General features: G+C 44.2%; 1 protein-coding gene across 1 annotated transcript; it reads right to left on the reverse strand.

Annotated features, from left to right (window-relative positions):
• Positions 1 to 1,005: 1,005 nt before the first annotated feature.
• Positions 1,006 to 26,732, reverse strand: LOC115102829 (sodium/potassium-transporting ATPase subunit alpha-2-like). Its single transcript, XM_029623157.2, has 24 exons — positions 26,617 to 26,732; positions 25,277 to 25,354; positions 24,963 to 25,022; positions 23,751 to 23,954; positions 22,037 to 22,150; positions 20,988 to 21,122; positions 20,699 to 20,816; positions 20,266 to 20,534; positions 19,333 to 19,531; positions 18,832 to 18,941; positions 17,145 to 17,279; positions 16,883 to 16,962; positions 16,613 to 16,722; positions 12,745 to 12,920; positions 12,177 to 12,313; positions 11,925 to 12,075; positions 11,448 to 11,616; positions 11,182 to 11,336; positions 6,702 to 6,825; positions 4,561 to 4,706; positions 4,111 to 4,241; positions 3,743 to 3,844; positions 2,939 to 3,030; positions 1,006 to 1,798 (listed from the first exon to the last, which is right to left on the reverse strand). Exons 1-24 carry the CDS (start codon positions 26,626 to 26,628, stop codon positions 1,770 to 1,772), a joined length of 3,036 nt encoding a protein of 1,011 aa, XP_029479017.1. The 5' UTR covers positions 26,629 to 26,732; the 3' UTR covers positions 1,006 to 1,769.
• Positions 26,733 to 26,817: the final 85 nt, after the last annotated feature.

Genomic DNA, 26,817 nt, shown 5'->3' on the forward strand with positions numbered 1-26,817 from the left:
CCTCCAACTGCTCTTAAATGCAAGTAAAACTAAATGCATGCTTTTTAATCGATCGCTGCCCGCACCTGCTCGCCCGTCCAGCATCACTACTCTGGACGGCTCTGACTTAAAATACGTGGACAACTACAAATACCTGGGTGTCTGGTTAGACTGTAAACTCTCCTTCCAGACTCACATTAAGCATCTCCAATCCAAAGTTAAATCTAGAATCGGCTTCCTATATCGCAACAAAGCATCCTTCACTCATGCTGCCAAACAGACCCTCGTAAAACTGACCATCCTATCGATCCTCGACTTTGGTGATGTCATCTATAAAATAGCCTCCAACACTCTACTCAACAAACTGGATGCAGTCTATCACAGTGCCATCCGTTTTGTCACCAAAGCCCCATACACTACCCACCATTGCGACCTGTATGCTCTCATTGGTTGGCCCTCGCTTCATACTCGTTGCCAAACCCACTGGCTACAGGTTATCTACAAGTCTCTGCTAGGTAAAGCCCCGCCTTATCTCAGCTCACTGGTCACCATAGCAGCACCCACTCGTAGCACCTGCTCCAGCAGGTATATCTCACTGGTCACCCCCAAAGCCAATTCCTCCTTTGGTCGTCTTTCCTTCCAGTTCTCTGCTGCCCATGACTGGAACGAATTGCAAAAATCTCTGAAGCTGGAGACTCACATCTCCCTCACTAGCTTTAAGCACCAGCTGTCAGAGCAGTTTACAGATCACTACACCTGTACTTAGCCTATCTGTAAACAGCCCATCTACCTACCTCATCCCCATACTGGTATTTATTTATTTATTTTTCTCCTTTGCACCCCAGTATCTCTACCTGCACATTCATCTTCTGCCGATCTACCATTCCAGTGTTTAATTGCTATATTGTAATTACTTCGCCACCATGGCCTATTTATTTCCTTATTAACTTACCTCATTTGCACTCACTGTATATAGACATTAGAAGTGCATGCGTGATGGGGTAATACCAGAGCAAACAACAACTGCTTTGTGCAGATTCACTTTATTTCATATCGAGATTTTCAGAGCAATTTATTTTACACAACCAGACTATGATAACCCAAATGGTGCCCTATTCCATACTGCACTACTTTTGACCAGGGCCCATATGGCTCTGGTCAAATGAACTGTACTATGTAGAGAATAGGGTCCCATTAGGGATGAATAGCCTTCAGCACTGATTTTTGTTTTTAATCGGTGTAGGAAAAGATATTCAGGGTGCATTGGTATGGTACAGGCATATTGCAACATGTTGTTAGGTTGACATTTGGGTTTGGAAAATCCTTCTAGTACAATAATTGTCATCTGGAAAACTCAGAAATGTCAAATCACAATTACAAGTTTATTTGCAGCAGAATTCTCTATGAGAACCAGCATTGTGTACTGATAAACTGATAAACTGATCCATGCAATAATACGCCAATTGCCGGGTAGACAAACAAACGCACACTAACCGTGGTGATTTAGGCTTATTTTAAAAATGGCAGATGACCACCCATTGTTAATCAATTTCAAAGACAAAATTCAATTTGTAAGGTATTTTTGTTGTGCACACAAAAGCTATGTTCTTTGCTAAGCTAGACCTTGCATACACAAATATACTCACTCATTCAGAGGGGTTGGGTTAAATGCAGAAGACACATTTCAGTTGAATGCATTCAGTTGCACAACTGATTAGATATCTCCCCTTTCCCCTTTCATTAATACAGACTGACAGAAATTCAAACTCACAATAATAATTTTCTGAATGTTAATAATAAGTCTCCTGTTCCACCCAACCTATAAAACAGAAAGAAAGAGAACAGTCAGACACGATTATGACTATATTAGACAACGTCATTATGTCCCATTATCTCTTCATCTGTGATTCAATATGAAAAGGCCCTTTTAACTCAGTGACTCGCTGATCCCCAGCACATCAATCTGATTATTAACATGACTAATTAACATGAGCGATTAACTGTCACGATAAATTCACTTTTTTGAATATTTTTGTCTCAGTGACAGACAACCAGCATCTTCTGTGTCACATACAGTGGGGCAAAAAAGTATTTAGTTAGCCACCAATTGTGCAAGTTCTCCCACTTAAAAAGATGAGAGAGGCCTGTAATTTTCATAATAGGTACACTTCAACTATGACAGACAAAATGAGAAAAAAAATCCAGAAAATCACATTGTAGGATTTTGAATGAATTGATTTGCAAAATATGGTGGAAAATAAGTCTGGAAAATTTTGTCTGTCATAGTTGAAGTGTACCTATGATGAAAATTACAGACCTCTCTCTTATTTTTAAGTGGAATAACTTGCACAATTGGTGACTGACTAAATACTTTTTTGCCCCACTGTATTCTATGTCACCCTAAGTCTTTTTTTATCAGTGGTGGAAAAAGTACCCAATTGTCATACTTGAGTAAAAGATACCTTGATAAAAAATGATTCAAGCAAAAGTGAAAATCAACCAGTAAAATACTACTTGAGTAAGAGTCTCAAGGTATTTGGTTTTAAGTATACTTAAGTATAAACAGAAAAAGCAATTGGTAAAATGTACTTAAATATCAAAAGATAAAGGATAAATAATTTCAAATTCCTTATATTAAGCAAACCAGACGGCACCATTTTCTTTTTTTATGTATTTACGGAGAGCCAAGGGCACACTCAGACCTCATTTACAAAGTCTGCCAGATCAGTGGCAGTAGGGATGACCAGGGAGGTTCTCTTGATAAGTGCATGAATTGGACCCTTTTCCTGTCCTGCTAAGCATTCAAAATGTAACGAGTACTTTAGGTGCCAGGGAAATGTAGTAAAGAAAAGTACAGATACCCCCCCCAAAATGTAGAACTTTAAAGTATTTTTACTTAAATACTTTACACCACTGCTTTTGTATCACCTGTGTCACTCTGTTACTCTATGTCACCCACCTCCAGGACACCTCCTGATGATGAGCTTGCGGATCTCATCATAGATGAAGATGAGCACACTGTATGGGAGGGCACAGAACCACCAGGAGACCCTGAAGGAGTGAGAAAAAGAGAGAGAGAAAGAAAGAGAGAGAGAGAGAGAGAGAGAGAGAAAGAGAGAGAGAGAGTAAGCGAAACAAGGGAAGGGTAGTTGGTGTAGTTCATTAAAAAATCCAGCCTGGTCTCATAGATTAGACGTAACATAGTAAATGCAACTCCAGAACAACATTAGCATTTTAGAAAGTTTGCAACTACTTACTACTTTTTAGATACTTTGCAATTACTTAGCATGTTAGCTAACCCTTCCCATAACCCTAACCTTAACCCTTTAACCTATCTCCTAACCTTAAAACTAACCTTAACCCCTTACCATAACACCTAGCTAACGTTAGCCAACTAGTTAACATTAGCCACAAGAAATTGGAATTGGTAACATATTGTACAAATTGCAATTCATAACATATTGTAAGAAGTCCAGGTTGAAAATCCATGCAGATGCACCCTCCGAATCATTGGGGTGATATGAGGATGTGATAAGGGTGTGACTAGAACATTTGTGGGACATGTTTTGGAGGTGTTGAGGCTGGGGATTATAGAGTGGAGACGTGTGTGGTACATTGTAAAATCCATGTCTGTGAGAAAGTGTGATATGAGAAAGGCACATGAGGGACTTAGTAGTTTTGGGGTAGAATGAAAACGGGGGTGTTGGGGATATGATGTCATTGTTTTTAGGGTAGGTTGGAGAATATGTTGTCTAGTACTGACTTCAAGGGGTACATGCGGAGGGCGATGTCCATTCCTGGGCAGTAGGACAGGAAGGCAGCCAGAGCAGTCTCAGCAAACAGGCCAAAGATCAGGATACGATTCCTGTTAAGGAAATGGGGATGGCACATGTGAATACAGGAAAGAGTACGACAAGAAAAGGGGGCCACTTTTTAAAAAAAAGACCATATACATAGGCATTCTACTTATACAAAGTAAAACATCCTCTCTTTCATTGGGTGTCTCCCAAATGGCACCCTATTCCCTATATAGTGCACTAATTTTGACCAGAGTCATATGGGCCCTGGTCAAGAGTAGTGCATTATATGGGGGATTAGGGTGTCATTTGAGACGCATCCTTTCCCACTTACTTCATGCCCTGCTGGAAGACAGAGTTCCTCCTGGTCTTGCAGATAACCAGATCAGCCCATTGCACCACCACGATGCTCGCAAAGAACGAGGTATGACAGGTGAACTCAATTACCTTTCGCTGCTCATAGGTCTGCAAAAGGAAACACGTCTTACATGTCTTAAACCTGTCGTAGTCAAGAAAAGGAAAAACTCCAGCACACAGGTCATTTTGATGCTTCCAACTATTTAGATCCTTTCAATTGTTGGTAGCATCCAAATGACTGGTGTGCTGGAATTTTTATTTTTCCACCATCACCACAAATTTTCTCCATGCACCTGGTAGTACAACAAGGTGTGCAAGTTTACTTAAAAAATAAACTGTTGTAGTAACTTGTGGTGGTTCTTCTTAAAATATAGCTACTGACTGCATGGATCTTTAACCATTGTGTGTTAAAACCTCTCATTCTCACCCACTGCTGTCCATAGCTGTCTTCCACCTCGTTGTTAGCACGGTCATCCCAGTTCAGACGGATGCCAAGGAGGGTCCCTGGCCAGAAACCATTCTCAGCCAGGATCACAAAGTAGGTGAAGAAACCTGCTATGGCCTGGATCATACCTGGAGAGAGAGAGACAAGTCCATCAGCACAATATACACTGAGTGTACAAAACATGACATAGACTGACCAGGTGAATCAAGTGAAAGCTATGATCCTTTATTGATGTTGTTTGTTAAATCCACATCAATCAGCGTAGATGAAGGAGAGGAGACAGGTTCAAACTATTTTGGGATAGGGGGCAGCATTTTCACTTTTGGATGAATAGCGTGCCCAGAGTGAACTGCCTCCTACTCTGTCCCAGATGCTAATATATGCATATTATTATTAGTATTGGATAGAAAACACTCGGAAGTTTCTAAATCTGTTTCAATGATGTCTGTGAGTATAACAGAACTCATATGGCAGGCAGAAACCTGAGAAAAATCCAACCAGGAAGTGAACATCTGAGATTTGTAGTTTTTCAAAGCTTGGCCTACCGAATACACATTGAGATATGGATAAAGTTGCACTTCCTACGGCTTCCACTAGATGTCAACTGTCTTTAGAAACTTGAATGAGGATTCTACTATAAAAGAGGGGCTCATGAGACCTCTTTGAGTCAGTGGTCTGGCAGAGTGTCTTGGTCTCATGATGCACGCTCCCGACAGACAAAGGAATTCTCCGGTTGGAACATTATTGATGTTTTATGTTAAAAAACGTCCTAAAGATTGATTCATGTTTCTAAAGGACTGTAATGGAACTTTTAGAGTTTTTGTCTGGACGAAGTGCCTGCGCCTCATGAAGATGGATTACTGGGCTGAACACGCTAACAACAAGTGGCTATTTGGACATAAATGATGGACTTTATGGAACTTTATGGAACGAATTAGTAATTTATTGTCGAACTGGGATTCCTGGGAGTGCCTTCAGATGAAGATCATCAAAGGTAAGTGAATATTTATGGTGTTGTTTCTAACTTCTGTTGACTCCAAAACGGCAGATATTCCTCTGGCTGTTTTGGGTTCTGAGCGCCGTTCTCAGATTATGCTTTTTCCGTAAAAAAAAATTAAAATCTGACACAGCGGTTGCATTAAGGAGAAGTCTATCTTTAATTCTGTGAACAACTGAGTCTGTTTAAACTGAGATTTTTGGATATAAATATGCACATTATCGAACAAAACATAAATGTATTGTGTAACATGATGTCCTATGAGTGTTATCTGATGAAAATCAACAAAGGTTAGTGATTCATTTTATCTATATTTCTGCTTTTTGTGACTCCTCTCTTTGGCTGGAAAAATGGCTGTGTTTTTTTGACTTGGCCATGACCTAACATAATCATATGTTGTGCTTTCGCTGTAAAGCATTTTTGAAATCGGACACAATGGGTAGATTAACAAGATGTTTATCTTTCATTTGCTGTATTGGACTTGTTAATGTGTGAAAGTTACATATTTCTAAAAAATATTTTTGAATTTCGCGCGCTGCCTTTTCAGCGGAATGTTGTGCAGGGGTTCCGCTAGTGGAACGCCTGCCCTAGAAATGTTAAAGAAGGATTTTTAAGCCTTGTGAATGGGTAAGACAAAAGGTTTAAGTGCCTTTGAACAGGGTATGGTAGTATGTGCCAGGCGCACCGGTTTGAGTGTATCAATAACTGCAACGCTGCTGGGATTTTCACACTCAACAGTTTCCTGTGTGTATCAAGAATGGTCCACCACCCAAAGGACATCCAGCCAACTTGACACAACTGTGGGAAGCATTGGAGTCAACAAGGGTCAGCCTTCCTGTGTATCGCTTTCGACATCTTGTAGAGTCCATGTCCTGACGAATTGAGGCTGTTCTCAGGGCAAAAAGGGGAGCAACTCGATATTAGGAAGGTGTTCCTAATGTTTTTGTACACCCAGTGTAACTTTCAATAACTGCAATGAATAACAGAGGTTAAAAAGGCAATCTGCACGTCTCAAATGGCACCCTATTCACTATATAGTGCACTACTTTTGACCAGGGCCCGTGATAGGGTGTCATTTGGGACACAGACCCATGGATGAGCTTGCAAGTAGAGGAGGTATTCTGACCTATCTGTCCGTAGGCCATGCTGATCAGTCTGTCGTTCACCAGCTTGTCCGTCTTTGGGCACCGGGGCTGACGCTTCATGATGTCACTCTCAGCCGTCTCGTAGGCCAATGAGATAGCAGGAACCTGGACGCAGACGGGAGAGGAGAGAAAGAGAGAGGGAGAGAAAGAGACAGAGAGGAGTGTATGACAGACAGAACAATGTGATAAAGCTATACCCAGTAAACAAGCCCACATTTACACGATTTTAGCCCAATGCGGGCTAAAATATTGGCCCTGTGTAGGCTGCCCATAATGGGCCGATGCACAATTTATTTATTTATAATTTATTTGTGACACTTTCAATTCAATGCATAAAGTGCATAATTTACAAGCCTTACAGGTATTTAAGAAATGTGATACATTGCATCAGAAAGACAAGTTTCTCATATATCACATATTTAAGTATTTTTACAGATGTCATCATTGGCATTGTACAAGATCACCAATATTTGGGCATCACACAACAGAACCCTTAAACTGTAGTGACACTCAGTAACGGTTGCACCAAAATAACTATGTGCAAACCACACCCCCAAATATTTGAATGAGCGCCGCCTCTAGCTGGACTTGGTGTGGGCTATCCTGTGCTGGACTTGGTGTGGGCTATCCTGTGCTGGACTTGGTGTGGGCTATTCTGTGCTGGACTTGGTGTGGGCTATCCTGTGCTGGACTTGGTGTGGGCTAGCCTGTGCTGGACTTGGTGTGGGATAGCCCGTGCTGGACTTCGTGTGGGCTAGCCTGTGCTGGACATGGTGTGGGCTAGCCTGTGCTGGACTTGGTGTGGGATATCCTGTGCTGGACTTGGTGTGGGCTATTCTGTGCTGGACTTGGTGTGGGCTATCCTGTGCTGGACTTGGTGGGGGCTAGCCCGTGCTGGACTTGGTGGGGGCTAGCCCGTGCTGGACTTGGTGTGGGCTAGCCCGTGCTGGACTTCGTGTGGGCTAGCCTGTGCTGGACTTGGTGTGGGCTATCCTGTGCTGGACTTGGTGTGGGCTATCCTGTGCTGGACTTGGTGTGGGCTATCCTGTGCTGGACTTGGTGTGGGCTAGCCCGTGCTGGACTTGGTGTGGGCTAGCCTGTGCTGGACTTGGTGTGGGCTAGCCTGTGCTGGACATGGTGTGGGATATCCTGTGCTGGACTTGGTGTGGGCTATTCTGTGCTGGACTTGGTGTGGGCTATCCTGTGCTGGACTTGGTGTGGGCTAGCCTGTGCTGGACTTGGCGGGGGCTAGCCCGTGCTGGACTTCGTGTGGGCTAGCCTGTGCTGTACTTGGTGTGGGCTAGCCCGTGCTGGACTTCGTGTGGGCTAGCCTGTGCTGGACTTCGTGTGGGCTAGCCCGTGCTGGACTTCGTGTGGGCTAGCCTGTGCTGTACTTGGTGTGGGCTAGCCCGTGCTGGACTTCGTGTGGGCTAGCCCGTGCTGGACTTGGTGTGGGCTAGCTGCTGTTTGACTTGGTATGGGCTAGCCCGTGCTGGACTTGGTGTGGGCTAGCTGCTGTTGGACTTGGTATGGGCTAGCCTGTGCAGGGCTTGGTGTGGGCTAGCTGCTGTTGGACTTGGTATGGGCTAGCCCATGCAGGACTTGGTGTGGGCTAGCCCGTGTTGGGCTGGTGTGGGCTTGGTGTAGGCTAGCCCGTGTTGGGCTGGTGTGGGCTTGGTGTAGGCTAGCCCGTGTTGGGCTGGTGTGAGCTTGGTGTAGGCTAGCCCGTGTTGGGCTGGTGTGGGCTTGGTGTAGGCTAGCCCGTGCCCACCTTGCCCACTGAATATTCACATGAGGCCAATGGGGTCATGTTTGCTGGGTAGGTTCCATAATAAAAAAGCCCTGACTATTGGTTGAAGGTTTTACCAGTAAACAGGGTTGTGGAGTAATGGATTACATGTAAGGGATCACAAAAAACAGTAACTGTAATCCGTTACGTTACCAGCATAAATATTGTAATCAGATTACAGATACTTTTGAAAAACTAGATGATTACTTCAAAGATTACTTTTAAATTGAGAAAGGATGTTTGTGAGAAAAATAAATATTGACACTTCTCTGTTTTCTCAGTGACATTCAAATCAGCATTGAAAAAAGGCACAAATTTAAATTTGTTCCACCTGAGTGAGTCTGACCACAAGTCAGAGACCATTATGATGACACACCAAATGTGTTGGTGGATCGCAGGAATAGGCTTTTGTAAACTATAGTCCAAGCTATGTCTTCCAATGGTGCAACTGCTGTCAGCATCCAAAGATGATCCAATTTGAATGAACACTTGGAGGTAAGGATGACAGCAGGGGTGTAGTCTACGGCAATACGGATATCACTTATTATTAATATCTACATAGCGCATTGATGTGAATCCCACTGCTGCTCTCTCATTTAGTTATTTGCACCTTACAGATTGTGGTTGTTGTGGATGGCTATTCACACATCTACATGTGTATTTGAACCCAATAATGGTTGAACTCAAGAAGTTTAAGCTGCCTATCAATCATTGTTTTTGAAACCAGTGGACAACCAGTGAAAAATGTGCTCTTGCAACAGCTGCATAGTGTGGATCCCAGCCTATGGAGTAAAGGTGGGGCTTTTATTGCTCAATATAATAATAATCCATGGGCCTAATGGAAGCATGCTCAAACTCACACACTTTTAGGGGCAAAGGGGAAATCTGTAGTTAATACATCCATTTTTGGACTTATATATATATATATATCTCCATTGATTCTTGAAGAATATAACTTATAAATGCCTCATGAGCTTAGTTCAACTGTCACACTCCATGAGAACCCAAAATATAAGCTTGTTTTAACTCCGACGTTTGTGAACAATGTCAATGTAAACAAACACTGTATAGACTCATAACATGGTTAAAACAATAGCTCTGTCTATTAATCTGAGAGTGGTTACATTTCTCCAGGCCCATCACGCAGCCTTTTACCAAAACAGAGCCGGGGTGTCCGTTTTGTTTTTGTTTCATCTGTGGATTTGCCCTTTAAACAGCTGCGTAACTTATTAGCCAGCCCTACTCTGTTGTTTAGGATTTTTCTGTCATGGAGGACTGATTGGACCCATTGATTCCAGTTGAAAAATTGGATTACCCAAACTCACTAACGTAACCAAGAAGTCTAAGTGTCACCAACTAAAAGGTCAACAATAGGCCTATAGCAAATGCAGCATATGGCATTCATTTTTTCACATGTAAATAGCACTTTCAGTAGTGCTCAAAGCATGCCATTCCATGAGCACAGCATTTATTTTTCAACTCGAATCAATGAGTCCAATCAGTCCATGACAGAAAAATCCTAAACAACAGAGTAGGGCTGGCTAATAAGTCCTTAATTTTGGGGTCACGCTCAGGTAAAACAATATGGCTAATCTATACTTCCATATTTCCAAGTCCTATTCTTGAAGATCAAGGGGTATAACATTTATTGGAATGACTGGAATTCTGATAGACTTTGGTTTTTAATGTAAAGAGAAAATGTAATTGTAAGCTACTACTCTATATGTAGTAGAGCGCGATGGGTTAGAAGAAGCCTACATAATCAACCCATAAAGTAATGGCCAGCTATGTAAACTTTAACATTGATTTATCCTGCAATAGATGTCGTTCAATTGGTAACATACATTTTTGTCATCTTCTGATGTCTCTTATGGAGAAAGTAATCTAAAAGTAACTGAATGTAATCAGATTCCGTTACTGAGTTTGGGTAATCCAAAAGGTACATTGCTGATTACAATTTTGGACATGTAACTAGTAACTGTAATGGATTACATTTAGAAAGTAACCTACCCAATCCTGCCAGCAAGGCAACAACAGGGCAATGTGAGTGAGTTAAGGTGGGAAATGGACTATTGTGAGACCAGAATCCACACAGCAGAGTGGATACAAATCCAGTTTGGTTTGGTGGATTTAGCAGCTTTCATCCTGACCCAGGGCAGGGCAGTGATGAGTAATAGATTGTAAGGTAGTGTATGATCAAGCTAAGAGCTGGTTGTGACTGTCAAGGAGTAGAGATATGATGAGTCAACATGGCCAGTCATAGAACAGAGAATTTGCTGAAATAGTTGTAATGTTCTTCAGCAGTCAGTTTGTTTGATCTCTTCTGCTGCTGCGAAATAACACTACAACTATTTCAGTGAGTGTGGGTTTTACTTTCACAGTTTCGATGCCTTTTAAACCCTGCACACAAAGACTTTTGATGATGAACTATTGAGTCCAGCATGTCAATTCTTAATTCTATGACTGGCCATGTTGACTCATCATGTCTATCCTCCTTGACACTCACAGTCACAACCAGCAGTAAAACTGATCCTGGACTAAAAAGCACTTTCAATTGAGATTCTACATTGCTTTTTAGTCCAGGACTAAGGATTCATCTGTGTCCGGGCAACCACCCCTAAGGCTGTTTCAGTGCGGGTTTTCCTTTTCCAGTCAGCATGGTAGGTGCTCACCATGTCAGTTCCCAGGTCGATACAGAGGATGGTGACAGTGCCCAGGGGCAGGGGAATACTGGCAATGATGAAGAGGAGGAAGGGGCTGATCTCTGGAATGTTACTGGTCAGAGTGTAGGCAATGGACTTTTTCAAATTATCAAAGATCAGACGGCCTGTTTGGGATTGAAGAAGAACAGATAAATTGATTGACTCACAGTATATCAATTTTTTCCACTTTTTTTTTTCTCTCTTCCTCTTTCTTCCTTCCTTCCTTCCTTCCTTACCTTCCTCCACTCCTGTGACGATAGAGGCGAAGTTGTCGTCCAGGAGGATCATGTCAGCAGCCTGCTTGGAGACGTCAGACCCAGCGATCCCCATGGCAACCCCGATATCAGCCTTCTTCAGGGCAGGTGAGTCGTTCACTCCGTCCCCAGTAACCGCAACAATTGCCCCCTAGAACAAGAGAACAAAGGATCATGAAATAAGAAACATTTTAGTTGAATAACAGCTGTGAATTGGAGATAAATGCAGCGTTTTCATGTTTTTTTGCCTCTGTCAATTTTGGAGCCATTTTCCCATCAAAAACTTTTCTATAGAATAATAGCCCCCGATATCAAACTCTGAACAGAAGAATAGATTCAGTATTTCTAACTCCAAACCATGCTTTAATTATAGAGTGACTCAAACACACACACACAAATACACACGCTCGCATTCACGCATTCAAACACATGCACACACGCACACAGGCGTCCTTTCACCGTTCTCTGGCAGCCCTCTACGATGATGAGTTTCTGCTGAGGTGAGGTGCGGGCGAACACTATCTCAGTGTGGTTCCTGAGCAGGTCATCCAAGTATTCTGCGCTCATGTCCTTCAGGTCCCCCCCGTGCACCACACAGGCCTTGGCATCCCTGGGAGCGAGACACAGGTACAAGCCGACAAAGTCACACGTGAGCGCTCACACACAGATGCACACACACAGGCACGCACACGCATGCGCACACACACACACCTGGGGTTGACTTGGCTCAGTGGAATATTCAGCCTTTCAGCGATGTCCTCCACAGTCTCGTTGCCCTCGGAGATGATGCCCACACCTTTAGCGATGGCTTTAGCAGTGATTGGATGGTCGCCTGTCACCATGATAACCTAATAGCACATCATCACAACTATAAGCACACCATATGTCATCGTTACCTGTCACCACATACAACAATCTGTTGTTGTTTTTTGCTCTGTTTTCCTCATTTATGACATTCGTACCTGTGCTAAATTATACAATTTGCCATCTTTTTTCTTTCTGTTTTTCTCATTTATCATGTCCATGTATGTGTCAACCTATCATTCTGATTGGGCCCAATGAGACAAGTTTGGATGTGTTGGCTGATTGGTTAATTGGTTGTAGGGTTGCAAAATTCCAGTAACTTCCCCAAAATTCCCAGGTTTTCCAGAAATCACGGTAAAAGGATTCCCAGATTTCCTGCTTATTCCGGGAATGTACCGGGATTTCTGGAAAACCTGGGAATTTGGGGAAAGTTACTGGAATTTTGCGACCTTTCTTGGTTGATGATGCCATTCACCTTAATCCCAGCAGAGCGGCACTTCCCCACAGCGTCGGGCACGGCAGCGCGGGGAGGGTCAATCATGGACATGAGGCCCACGAAACACAGTCCTTCTGTAGGGAAGTTGACATCTTCACAGTCGAAGGTGAACCCCCGAGGGAACTGGGCCGGAGACAGTGACAAGTGACAGAACCCTGAGGGAGAGAGAGACAACAGACAGAGACTTTCTTTTAGATATCAATGTTCAAATATCGGATTGTCTCTCTACAACAATGCCGGATTCCTGCCGTAATCCCTGGACCACTACTTATGATCTTCACAGCTAGCTTGCAGCTAGCTAGCTAGCTCACAGCCTGCAGCTAGCTAGCTCACAGCCTGCAGCTATCTAGCTCACAGCCTGCAGCTAGCTAGCTCACAGCTAGCTTGCACTCACCATGGCACCCAGTACCGAAGCTATCCCTGAGGCCCACCTCCCGGCCAACTCAGCTGTTCACCCGAACCCCACTCATACACGGCTAGAGCCCAATACTCCACCGGATCCGTGCTGTAAACTCTGGACCTTGGCACCGGTTCACCGCTGCTATCGATTGGCTATAGTGGCTAACGCCACTGCCACGAAGCTAGCACCAGTTAGCCGTGAGCCAGGTGCATCTCCCGGCTAGCAAACTAAATTCTACAATACCTCTTTCGCCATCTGGCTTGGATTCTCTGTCGACACGGTGTCCCGCCGCACCACCACGACTGGTCTGCCGACGAATACTCCCTCCGCTGTGCCTTCAACTGGCCTCCGTCGGAGCAGACGCTCCTACTAGCCCCTTGCTACTAACTTTAAACGCTGTGTCGCTAGCGTAGTGGTGGCTTCCCTGTTCCATCTACTGCTGCCACCTGGACACTATGATCACTTGGCTACATAGCTGATGCCTGCTGGACTGTCCATAAATCACGGTACTCCATTCTGTTTATTTATTTTTTATCTGTCGGCCCCAGCCGCGAACTCAGGCTCTGTGTGTAGTTAATCTGACCCTCTCTGCCCAGTCATCGCCATTTTACCTGCTGTTGTTGTGTTAGCTGATTAGCTGTTGTTGTCTCACCTGTTGTTTTAGCTAGCTCTCCCAATCAACACCTGCGATTACTTTATACCTCGCTGTATGATTCTCTCAAATGTCAATATGCCTTGTATACTGTTGTTCAGGTTAATTATCATTGTTTTAGTTTACAATGGAACCCCTAGATCCACTCTTCATACCTCTGATACCTCCTTTGTCCCACCTCCCACACATGCGGTGACCTCACCCATTACAACCAGCATGTCCAGAGATACAACCTCTCTTATCATCACCCATTACCTGGGCTTACCTCTGCTGTACCTGCACCCCACCATACCCCTGTCTGCGCATTATGCCCTGAATATATTCTACCACGCCCAGAAATCTGCTCCTTTTATTCTTTGTCCCCATCGCTCTAGGCGACCATTTTTGATAGCCTTTAGCCGCACCCTCATTCTACTCCTCCTCTGTTCCTCGGGTGATGTGGAGGTAAACCCAGGCCCTGCATGTCCCCAGGCACCCTAATTTGTTGACTTCTGTGATCGAAAAAGCCTTGGTTTCATGCATGTCAACATCAGAAGCCTCCTCCCTAAGTTTGTTTTACTCACTGCTTTAGCACACTCTACCAACCCTGATGTCCTTGTCGTGTCTGAATCCTGGCTTAGGAAGGCCACCAAAAATTCTGAGATTTCCATACCCAACTATAACTTTTTCTGTCAAGATGGAACTGCCAAAGGGGGAGGAGTTGCAGTCTACTGCAGAGATAGCCTGCAAAGTAATGTCATACTTTCCAGGTCCATACCCAAACAGTTCGAACTTATAATTTAAAAAATTAATCTCTCCAGAAATAAGTCTCTCGCTGTTGCTGCCTGCTACCAACCCCCCTCAGCTCCCAGCTGTGCCCTGGACAACATTTGTGAATTGATCGCCCCCCATCTAGCTTCACAGTTTGTTCTGTTAGGTGACCTAAACTGGGATATGCTTAACACCCCGGCAGTCCTACAATCTAAGATAGATGCCCTCAATCTCACACAAATCATCAAGGAACCCACCAGGTACAACCCTAAATCTGTATACAAGGGCACCCTCATAGATGTTATCCTGACCAACTGGCCCTCCAAATACTCCTCCGCTGTCTTCAATCAGGATCTCAGTGATCACTGCCTCATTGCCTGTATCCACTACGGGTCCGCAGTCAAACGACCACCCCCAATCACTGTCAAATGCTCCCTAAAACACTTCTGCGAGCAGGCCTTTCTAATCGACCTGGCCCGGGTATCCTGGAAGGATATTGACCTCATCCCGTCAGTTGAGGATGCATGGTCACTTCCTCACCATCTTAGATAAGCATGCTCCGTTCAAAAAATGCAGAACTAAGAACAGACATAACTCTTGGTTTACTCCAGACCTGACTGCCCTCGACCAGCAATAGCATCGAATAGTCCCCGCGATATGCAACTGTTCAGGGAACCAATACACGCAGTGAGTCAGGAAAGCAAAGGCCAGCTTTTTCAAGCAGAAATTTGCATCCTGTAGCTCTAACTCCAAAAAGTTCTGGGACACTGTAAAGTCCATGGAGAACAAGAGCACCTCCTCCCAGCTGCCCACTGCATTGAGGCTAGGTAACACGGTCACCTCCGATAAATCCATGATAATCGAAAACTTCAACAAGTATTTCTCAACGGCTGGCCATGCCTTCTTCCTGGCTACTCCAACCTCGGCCACCGTACCTTCTCCGCTGTGCAATCTGGTTTCCGAGTCGGTCACGGGTGCACCTCAGCCACGCTCAAGGTACTAAACGATATCATAACCGCCATCGATAAAAGACAGTACTGTGCAGCCATCTTCATCGACCTGGCCAAGCCTCCTTCACTCACGCCGCCAAACTTACCCTAGTAAAACTGACTATCCTACCGATCCTCGACTTCGGCGATGTCATCTACAAAATAGCTTCCAATACTCCACTCAGCAAACTGGATGCAGTTTATCACAGTGCCATCCGTTTTGTTACTAAAGCCCCTTACACCCGCCACTACTGCGACCTGTATGCTGTAGTCGGCTAGCCCTCGCTACATATTCGTCTCAAGACCAACTGGTTCCAGGTCATCTACAAGTCCATGCTAGGTAAAGCTCCGCCTTATCTCAGTTCACTGGTCACGATGGCAACACCCACCCGTAGCACGCGCTCCAGCAGGTGTATCTCACTGATCATCCCTAAAGCCAACACCTCATTTGGCCGCCTTTCCATCCAGTTCTCTGCTGCCTGTGTCTGGAACGAATTGCAAAAATCGTTGAAATTGGAGACTTTTATCTCCCTCACCAACTTTAAACATCTGCTATCTGAGCAGCTAACCGATCGCTACAGCTGTACATAGTCCACCCATGACCATCTGATCTTTTATCACTCCAGTGTTAATCTGCTAAATTGTAATTATTCGCCTACCTCCTCATGCCTCCTTATGCCTCATAGACTCTTTTTTTCCTATTTTTTCTTCTTCTGTGCTATTGACTTGTTTATTGTTTACTCCATGTCTAACTCTGTGTTGTTGTCTGTTCACACTGCTATGCTTTATCTTGGCCAGGTCGCAGTTGTAAATGAGAACTTGTTCTCAACTAGCCTACCTGGTTAAATAAAGGTGAAATTTAAAAATGTAAAAACATTTTTTTAAATCTGCTTTTGTACTGTATTTTTTTTGAGTGTCTATGACAGGAAAGATGTAGGGAACAGATAGGGAGATGCAGATTGAGAGGGGACACATAAAGGAAGGGCACAGACAACGGCCAGTGTGGTCTGGAGATAGTTGAGTCTCAGATGGCACTCTATACAGTACTGTACGTACCTAGAACTCTCTCTCCCAGCCCTCCCAGCTCCATGTAGGCACTCTGGAAAGCTTCGTTCCAGTTGGCGTCCATTGGAACCTCCTGACCGTGGATCATGATGGTGCTACACCTAAGAGATGCACAAACACGTAGGATTTATTCACCTTTCGTGGTCAATCAGTGAGAGATGTATTTAGAGGGCACGTCTATGTATCTTTTTACATAATGGCTTATGTGACTCCATCGTATTTACCTATTGAGGGAGACACCGTTTTGATGTAAATAAATACCTGTCCAGTATTCTCTCAGGTGCTCCCTTCATAACGAGTAGGTGGCCATTTTCATTGTCTTCATGTTCATGAATGGAAAGCTTTCAGAAGGTGGGTAGAAGACAAAAGTATATACATGTTTTACTCTTGTGTCAGTGGTGTTTTTAGTGGTTCTGGTGGTTCAAAATAATTATGGATTGGGATGTTTTTTTGGTTTATGCAGTTGGGTCTATGCTGTATGTTTTGTGTTGTGTATGTCCACGTTGAAGGGGTAATTGTATACCTGGTACTTGTTGGTCGAGTTGAAGGGAATCTCTCCCACCTTGGGGTATCTGTTTCTCATAGAGCGGACACACCCACAGGAGAGCTCGATACATTTCAACAGAGCAGACTCTGACGCGTCACCAGCAGTGTCCCTCTACGAAACAACACAACATCAAGCAGTCAGCAGGAGACGGTCTATTCACATTGTCAGAATGGGTTGCTGACTGAAAATTGGTTTAGGATGTGACTACCCACATGAAAAAATACTATTAGCATACAATGGTATAAATACTATCGTGTTCACTGTAGTGTTTTTGCGGACTTTAATGTAGTTTTTACTGTAGTATACTGTAGTATTTACAGTTAACTATAGTATAAATACTGTAGTAAATGAAAACTGTAGCATAATCTATAGTAATTAAAGTAGTGTTTTTGCAGATTGTAGTATATTGTATTATTTACTATAGTGTTTTTGTGGGAATTACTTTAGCATTTACTATAGTGTTTTTGTTTTATTATCTTTGACATAGAAGTTGCGTCTTCTCCTTCAGAACACCTACTGTAGAAATACTAAAAGGGCACATTTTCCATAGCCTGCAAGTAGGTCGGGCTGGGGTCTGAACGGATAGTTCAGACCCTAACATGTAGGGAGCACAATATATGGTTATATTTGGCATGTAGATTTCTCACTTATGGGTGGCACAAATTGTGATATGGGGGAGGGCAATGGACATGGTTTATGCAAATTAAATACTGTAGTATTTACTATAGTTTAAAAAGTGTAGTGTTTTTACAGACGGAAGTGTTTTTGTGGACATTACTTTAATATTTACTATTGTATTCTACAGTATACTACAACATTCTATATTAAGTACTACACATAATCGAGGGATACTACAGTATGTAGTATACTATTCTGCAGTATACTATAGAACTATATAGTAAGTACTGTAGTGTTAGATAGTAAACTGTAGTATTGCTACTGTAATAGTTTGGAGGAAAGGGTTTTGTGTTGTTAGATTCAACGTGGCCAGGTGTGTGGACATTAGCCGCATTGGTGTGGGTCATTGGGGCACTTTAAATTGGACAACGGACTGTTTCAACCATTCCATTCCAGTCATTACTAGAAGCCCTCCTCCCCTCATCAGCCCCAACGGTGTGGGTGTATAGTGGCCATCCCCTACCTTGGTGCGGATCATTGGGGCACTGGACCGGACAACGGACTGTTTCAACCATTCCATTCCAGTCATTACTAGAAGCCCTCCTCCCCTCATCAGCCCCCACCGGTGTGGGTGTATAGTGGCCATCCCCTACCTTGGTGCGGGTCATTGGGGCACTTTAAATTGGACAATGGACTGTTTCAACCATTCCATTCCAGTCATTACTAGAAGCCCTCCTCCCCTCATCAGCCCCCACCGGTGTGGGTGTATAGTGGCCATCCCCTACCTTGGTGTGGGTCATTGGGGCACTGGACCGGACAACGGACTGTTTCAACCATTCCATTCCAGTCATTACTAGAAGCCCTCCTCCCCTCATCAGCCCCCACCGGTGTGGGTGTATAGTGGCCATCCCCTACCTTGGTGCGGGTCATTGGGGCACTGGACCGGACAACGGACTGTTTCAACCATTCCATTCCAGTCATTACTAGAAGCCCTCCTCCCCTCATCAGCCCCCACCGGTGTGGGTGTATAGTGGCCATCCCCTACCTTGAGGATGGGGAAGTTATCCTGCCCAGCTTTGAACTCAGCGCGGTTGCAGAGTCCAGCCACGTGAGACAGAGAGTGCCATGTAGCTGAGCTCTTGTCAAAGGTGGCACCTGAAGGAACACAGGAGATGCTTCAGACTTGCAGAGGGATGATTAATTTTTTTCCAGAATTCACAGATTTTCCAGAAATTCCAGTTGGAAGATTCCCAGATTTCCTGTATATTCCATCCTGATTCCGGGAATATTCCAACCGCGATTTCTGGAAAACCTGTGATTTCTGGAAAACCTGGGAATATTGGGAAAATACCAGAATTTTGTAACCATAGACAATGTGACTGAGCTGAATTTGTATCTTTTTTTAAGTATATTGTATAGCACACAGTATAGTATCTCTATTCTAAATTCTTACATCAAAGCTCATTTAACACAGCAGAGAAGCAAACTAATTCAAGGGGTCTGGTTGAATGTAGAAGGGACAGACGATGTCTGTGGGTGGTCTCACCAGACTGGTCCTCCGTAGTGTCGGCCTCATGGATCATGTTGTCAAACCACATGTGGGCCACGGTCATGCGGTTCTGGGTCAGGGTGCCTGTCTTGTCGGAACAGATGGTGGAGGTAGAACCCAGGGTCTCCACAGCTTCCAGATTCTTGACCAGGCAGTTCTTCTTGGCCATGCGCTTGGCAGTGAGGGTGAGACAAACCTAAGAGACGGAGGGAGGGAGGGAGGGAGTGTGGGGGTAGAGGAGAGGAAATGGACATTACCGAGTCCTCTTACCCCTATACATATCTACCCCTACCACTCCAGTATCCCTGCATATTGACCCTGGAACTGTCCCTGTATAAAGCTCAATTACTTTCTCATGTTCTTCTGATTTCTATTTCTCGTTCATTTTTGTTCTACTTTACCTTATTTTATAGTACTACCGGCATTGATTATTGCATTGTTGGGAAAGAGTTTTCAAGAAAGGCATTTCAGTGTAATTGCACACGTGACAATAAAACCTGAAACTTGAGTAACGACAGAGTAATGGTCAAAGATGGATAGATGGATGGAAAATCCTACTACAGAGCAGACTCTCATAGACTTTGGTTTAAATCATGAGATTTAGCAAGAGATTTGCATGGAGATTTAGAATTATAATTTGGCCCATATACACAATACCAGTCCGTGGCCTTGGGGTGCCTAGCGGTCTAAGCCGCTGCCTCTAGCACACATAAATGTACCACTGCCAGTACGGGATTGAATCTGGCCCACTGCTATTTCACTCACCAACTACAATAGTAGTCGGACTCACAGTGATGGTCCCTGCGACAGACTAGCGTCTTGTACAGGGGGTGTACTTCAACATCAAGCACATCAACCTGCCTCACGCAAGATAGGCTACTGCCCCTAGGCTATGGACCAATCTGACTGGGACATTCAAGGCATACTCACAGTGACGGTGGCCAGCAGACCCTCTGGTACATTGGCCACGATGATGCCGATGAGGAAGATGACAGCCTCCAGCCAGGTGTACCCCAGGATGATGGCTAGGATGAAGAAGGACACCCCCAGGAACACAGCCACGCCTGTGATCAGGTGGATGAAGTGCTCGATCTCCATGTTGATGGGAGTCTGGCCTGTCTCCAGCCCCGAGGCCAGGGTGGCAATACGGCCCATCACTGTATGGTCACCGGTACCTACTACTACACCATGGGCTGTACCTGAGGGAGGGAGGGAGGGAGGGGGGGGGGGACAAGCAATTCATTCATTGAAGATGGATGAGTGGATGGAATGGGGTAGATAGAGGGAGGAGAAATAGGTCAGGTCTCGCTTGTAAAATCAAAATAAATGAATAAAAAGATAGGAAAGGATTTGTCCTACTGACCCTCCACACAGTTGGTGGAGAAGAAGGCGATGTTTCGAGTCTCCAGGGGGTTTTCATGGGTGAACTCTGTTGTGCGTGTCTGAGGCTCTGACTCCCCAGTCAGAGAAGAGTTATCCACCTTCACACACAGACAGAGGAAAGTTATCCAGTTGGACAGAAATAAATACAGACAGACAGACAGACATAGACAGACAGAGAGAGAGAGAGATAAAGAGAGAGACAGCAACTAAGTCATCCACCTGGACAGATAGTAAGAAAGTGACCCTTGAACTCCCTGACCTCTCCTCACCTTGCAGCCAGCAGCGGAGACAACTCGGAGGTCGGCAGGGATCCGGTCTCCTCCTTTGATCTCCACCAGGTCTCCCCTCACCAATAGCTCTGCATTGATTGTCATTTTCTCTCCCTCCCTGATCACCAGGGCTTGCTGCCAGGGATGGATAGGAGAGATGAAAGAGAGAGACAAAGGGGAGAATGAAACGTTTTTAGATAAACGTTCATTGGCAAATCCAAAGTTGGCTCAAATTATTAGTTGTGTTATGTTGGATAAGCTTATTATGCTTCTCAAGTCAGTGTAAGCCCACTCGAGGCACTCAAAGGAAATTAAATTACTTGAATTGGAAGAATTTCCAAGAGGATTTAAGCCTATTATAGCCTTCACACACTGTTAAGATGACCAAATGGCACCCTATTCCCTATATAGTGCATTACTTTTACCAGGGCCCTGGGCTTGGTCAAAAGTAGTGCAGTTTTCTTTCGAGTGGCGCAGTGGTCTAAGGGACTGCATCGCAGAGCTAGAGACGTTACTACAGATCTGGGTTCGATCCTGGGCTGTGTTGCAGACCCATGAGGCGGCGCACAATTGGCCCAGCATCATCCGGGTTAGGGGAGGGTTTGGCCGGCTGGGATGACCTTGTCCAATCGCGCTCTAGTGACTCTAGTGAGGCCTGGCACATGCACACTGACTTCGGTCGCCAGCTGTACAGTGTTTCCTCCAATACATTGGTGCGTCTGGCTTCCAGGCTAAGCGGGCAGTGTGTCAAGAAGCAGTGTGGCTTGGCGGGGTCGTGTTTTGGAGGACGCATGGCTCTCGACCTTCGCCTCTCCCAAGTCCATACGGGAGTTGATGCGATAAGACTGTAACTACCAATTGGATATAATGAAATTAGAGAGAAAAAGGGGTGAAAAGTACAATACAAAATACAAACTAAATAAGTAGTGCACTTTAAAGGGAATAGGACCCTGGTCAACTGTGTACTATAAAGGGAATAGGGCCATCTCATAGGGTGCCATTTGGGACGCCGACAAAGCAATATACTGTGCTGTCTCAGCTCAGCTCACCTGAGGAACCATGTTCTTGAATGAGTCCATAATGCGGGAGCTCTTGGCCTCTTGGTAGTAAGAGAAACAGCCAGTGATGATGACCACAGCTGACAGAACCACTCCCAGGTACAACTGTTATGGGAGAGGGAGGGAGGAGAGAGGGAGTGAGATAGTGAGAGGGAGGTAGAGAGAGAGGGGGGGAGAGAGGGAGGTAGAGAAATAGAGAGAGAGAGTGATGGGGTAGAGAAAGAGAGAGGAAGAGGGCTGTACAGAGAGAGAGAGAGATAGAGATAACAAGATGACCAGATGAAGGTTATTGGTGTTGCACTACATAATTGTGAGTGAAAGTGATGTTGATGATGATGATGATGGTTGTTTTATTTGTGTACTGTATTTACTGTATGTAGTGTGTTTGCAACCAGGTTGGCAATGATGATAATGATAGACAGTGTTAGCTAATAACTGGGCAACTCTATGCAACCATGTTTGCTGAAGACACAACTGTTTTTGGATCAGGCAATTCTGTGGGGCAGCTTAAAGAGGCTCTTAAAGCTGACATGACCAAAACATCAAATGGGATAACCCACAATAAATAAGTTCTGAAAACAAAGAAACCAAGGCAATGCTAATATGTACAAAGGAGAGAAGTAACAAACGACCCTCCTCACAGCTGACATTTGGCGGGACAACCATCGAAGAGGTTTCAGAGACTAGGCTGTTAGGTGTACCGCTAGACAGTCTCTCTTGGTCATCACCTCTGCAACAAAATCATTTGCACCTCCTGTATGCTCAGAAGGATTGCGAAATATATGCCAGAGCAAATTCTAAAATAACTCTCACAAGCTCTCATCCATAGTCAAATGAACTACTGCTCTGTCATCCGGGGTAATGCAAGTGTCGGTGACCTAAAGAGCCTGCAAATAGTGCAAAATAAGACAACCAGAATGGTTCTGCAATATGGTTAGGAGAGGCCCTCCGTAGAATTGCATACTGCACTCGAATGGCTGACTGTCAAGGAAATGATAGAAAATAATATACTAACTAACCCTTTTTCATAAAATTCACCACTCTGAAAGACCAACCACTATATATGATAAACTGGATATACTCATAGACAAACACTCTCGTAACACATGAAGCAGAACCAAGGCCACGTATAGACCACCAAAACCCAATTTAGAGCTAGTTAAAATAGCTTTTAGTTTCAGGGCAGTGAAATTCTGGAACTCTTTGCCAGAAAGTTCGAAAATCTTGTCAAATCGTTTTTTTAGAAGAATAATTCACAAAGCACATTAATCAACAACTAGAATGGGTCTAAGAGGTTATTATAATATGTGATCTTGTATTTAAATTCAAATGAATATGTGCACATGAGGTATGTGGGTGGGTGAGGGTTGGGGGCTTGGCAGGTGTAACTCGTAATATGCAAAGGTATGTATCTGTGTTTGTGTTTTTACTTTGTTTTTGTTATTTTTCTACATTTCTTTATGTTTACATTTACATTTAAGTCATTTAGCAGACGCTCTTATCCAGAGCGACTTACAAATTGGTGCTTTCACCTTATGTTTTTTTAAACATTTCTTAAAGACTCTTGGAAGACTAGCCCTTGGTGGGCTAAAAGAGATCCTGATCAAATAAAAAGAAATCAGCACAAACAGATTTGGGACCAGGTTGGTTAATGTGTAGTGAACATGACAGATGTTATACAGGCTAGCCTTGAGGCGGTTCTCACGTTGTCATTGGCTGGCTCGTCTTCAGTGGCCACTTGGATACTGTAGGCCAGGAAGCAGAGGATGGCACCGATCCAGAGGAGCAAGGAGAAGCCCCCGAACAGCTGACGGCAGAACTTCACCCACTCTGGCGTGGTGGGAGGGGGGGTAAGCACATTGGGCCCATCCCTGGCCAGCACCTCCAGAGCCTTTGCATTGGTCAAACCCTGGAAGACAATGAATGAATACTTTAATGTCCCATAGGGAAATTTGCTTGGCAATATTACAGGCATTCCTGGCATACAAATATTACATTGCAAGACATACAACACTTTACACAACATGTACCACAGTCACTTAGACAATCACTGTCCGTCAGCAGACAGACCCTCACTACGGGGACTCTGTTTATTAGTTATTTATAACTAGGCAAATCAGACAGTCACACTCACAACAACAAAATCACGTTTTCCATTTCTACGGCCCTTTTGGTTGTTGTGTGTATTGGGGCAGCTAAAGCTAAAGGGATTCTGCCTTTTGTGATAGAGGCACCACATTTCACACACATCTAGGGCATGTCTGAAGAAGGGTGGCAGATAGCCTAGCGGTTAAGAGCGAATCCCGAGCCGACTAGGTGAGAAATGTGTCAATGTGCCCTTGAGCAAGCACTTAACCCTAATTGCTCCTGTAAGAGTGTCTGCTAAATGACTAAAATGTCAAATGTAAGAGAAGTATTATAGTGCCAGTATAGTACCATTGCAGATTTTGTCCATCACCCCCTGGTGGCCATTTCTAATATGGCAACTATACAACGTTTTAGTTCTGTGTGAGATAAAGTCAGTAGGATTAAAGATGAGACAGATAGACATCGCTCCATATGGGACCTATATTAGTTCACTGATATTCACTGTAATACCACTGAACACCAGTAATGGAGATACCATGTGGGGTTCCCATGTAGGACAGGGATGAGAACCCTGTGGACTCAACTTGGACCACATGGACAAACATGGACCAAAGTAACAGTTGGGGAGTTTGTGTGTGTGTAGCACTGACAAGAAGCAGTAGTTATGTAGAGATTAGATCAGGGCTAGGAGATTAAAATGACTCGGCAGAGCAGAAGGGAGGGCAGCTGTGTGTGTGTGTGTGTGTGTGTGTGTGTGTGTGTGTGTGTGTGTGTGTGTGTGTGTGTGTGTGTGTGTGTGTGTGTGTGTGTGTGTGTGTGTGTGTGTTACCCGAGCCAAGTCGACTGTGTAGCGTCTTTCCAGATCGTCTAATGATATCTTGTGATCATCCTGTGAAAGAACAGAATAATCTGATTTACTCAAATAAACCACAGCCAGAAGGTCATTATTCAATATGAAACGCACTGCGCTGAGTTCTTTACACGTGACAGCCTGTCTGCATCCCAAATGGCACTCTTGGTACCCAGGCTAATTTGGTGCACTATTATTGACCAGAACACTGTGGGACCTGGTCAAAAGTTGTACACTACATAGATAATAGGGTGTCATTTGGGACACAGCCCCAGACAGCCAGTTGCTCTTACCATGGACACCTCCTTCTTGAGCTCATCCAAGTCCCTCTCCTTCTTCTTCTTCTTTCCTCCTCCATTTTCGGCACCACTCTGAGGAATGAGGAGATTATCACATCAAACATAAGCCCTTAACTCAAACCTCCTAAACACAGAGGGAGAAGTATACATAGGCATTGCATATACCATGCTGTAGAAATCATATATATATAATGAGTTATAGGATCCCTATGGAAGTATATCCATGTTTATATTATATATTCGTTTTCATAAATATATATTTTTAAACATTTCACTACTGTATAGTAGGATATCGTTGCTTTGCGTGTTGGTTCATTTGTGTGTTGGTTACTTTGTGAAAGTATGCCGATGGAAAGTCTGAGTTGACATTAGTGAGTGTGTTGTTCAGATCGGAACAGTCGCTGATGAAGAATGCAGCTTCATGGAAATCATCTGCTGCTGTCACTCTTTCTTTCCCAGCAGAACGTGTGGACGAGTGAAAGCGACAGCGAGAGAGCAAAAGAATGAGTGTGTGAGAGAGCGACACATTGAAAAAGCAATCAAAAAGAGTTTGAGAGTAGAGTGTTGGTGGGGTGCAGGAAATGTGCCTGATTTAGCCATTTCCCCGGTTTCCTCTACTGTATGTTATAACAGATCATCTCCAACACCTGCTAGAAAACAAAGTCAGCTGGAATTGAAACAGGCTATACAACTGAAATTCTGTAATATGTGTGAATAGAGATCTTGATAATACATTGATGGTATTAGTTATCTAGGCCCTAATCCTACAATCCAATGTGGTCACAAAATGCCTCAACACAACGGCATATAGAGCCGGCACCCGGCGTCACTGCAGACACGATTAGAAAACCAGCTCAGATTTTCCATGATGTCTGTGGCTGTATGCGACATGTCTAGGGTTGTAAAATTCTGTTAACTTTCCCAAAATGCCCAGGTTTTCTAGATTTCCTGGATGAAAGATTCCTGTAATCATACAAGAATAAGCAGGAAATCCAGAATCCTCCAACCAGAATTTTTTGGAAAGTTACAGGCATTTTACAACACGAGACATGAGTGTTGGTGTTAGACAATAAATTGACCCCAACTCAACCATACATACATTCATATGACGGACTGTGTATGTGTGTAAAAAGCAGAGTTGGGTCAATTCCTTTTCAATTCAGTCAATTCAGGAAGTAAACTGAAACTCCAATTTTCCTCAATGCTTCTGTGTGTGAGATTTTTGTCAATTTCAGTTTACTTTCTGAATTGAAATGTAATTGACCCCGACCCTGGTATAAAGGACAGGAAAATACCCCTCTATATGCATGAATAAATAAGTGAAGAGGACTTACCCCTTTCCCCATGCTTGCGGTGTTCCAACTGTAAGTTGAAATGTGAAGGGCAGACCTTTCGTCCTGACAGACAGGGCACTGATCTCTAACACGTGGAAAAGAAGCGGATGACTTTTTGGGTGGCTGGGACTGACACCCACCCACCCTCCCCTCTCCTTCACCTCCCCTCTTGTCTCCTGTAAGGGTAACCTGAACCTCCCC

The sequence above is a fragment of the Oncorhynchus nerka genome, linkage group LG20, assembly GCF_034236695.1.
Source record: "Oncorhynchus nerka isolate Pitt River linkage group LG20, Oner_Uvic_2.0, whole genome shotgun sequence".
Taxonomy (NCBI): domain Eukaryota; kingdom Metazoa; phylum Chordata; class Actinopteri; order Salmoniformes; family Salmonidae; genus Oncorhynchus; species Oncorhynchus nerka.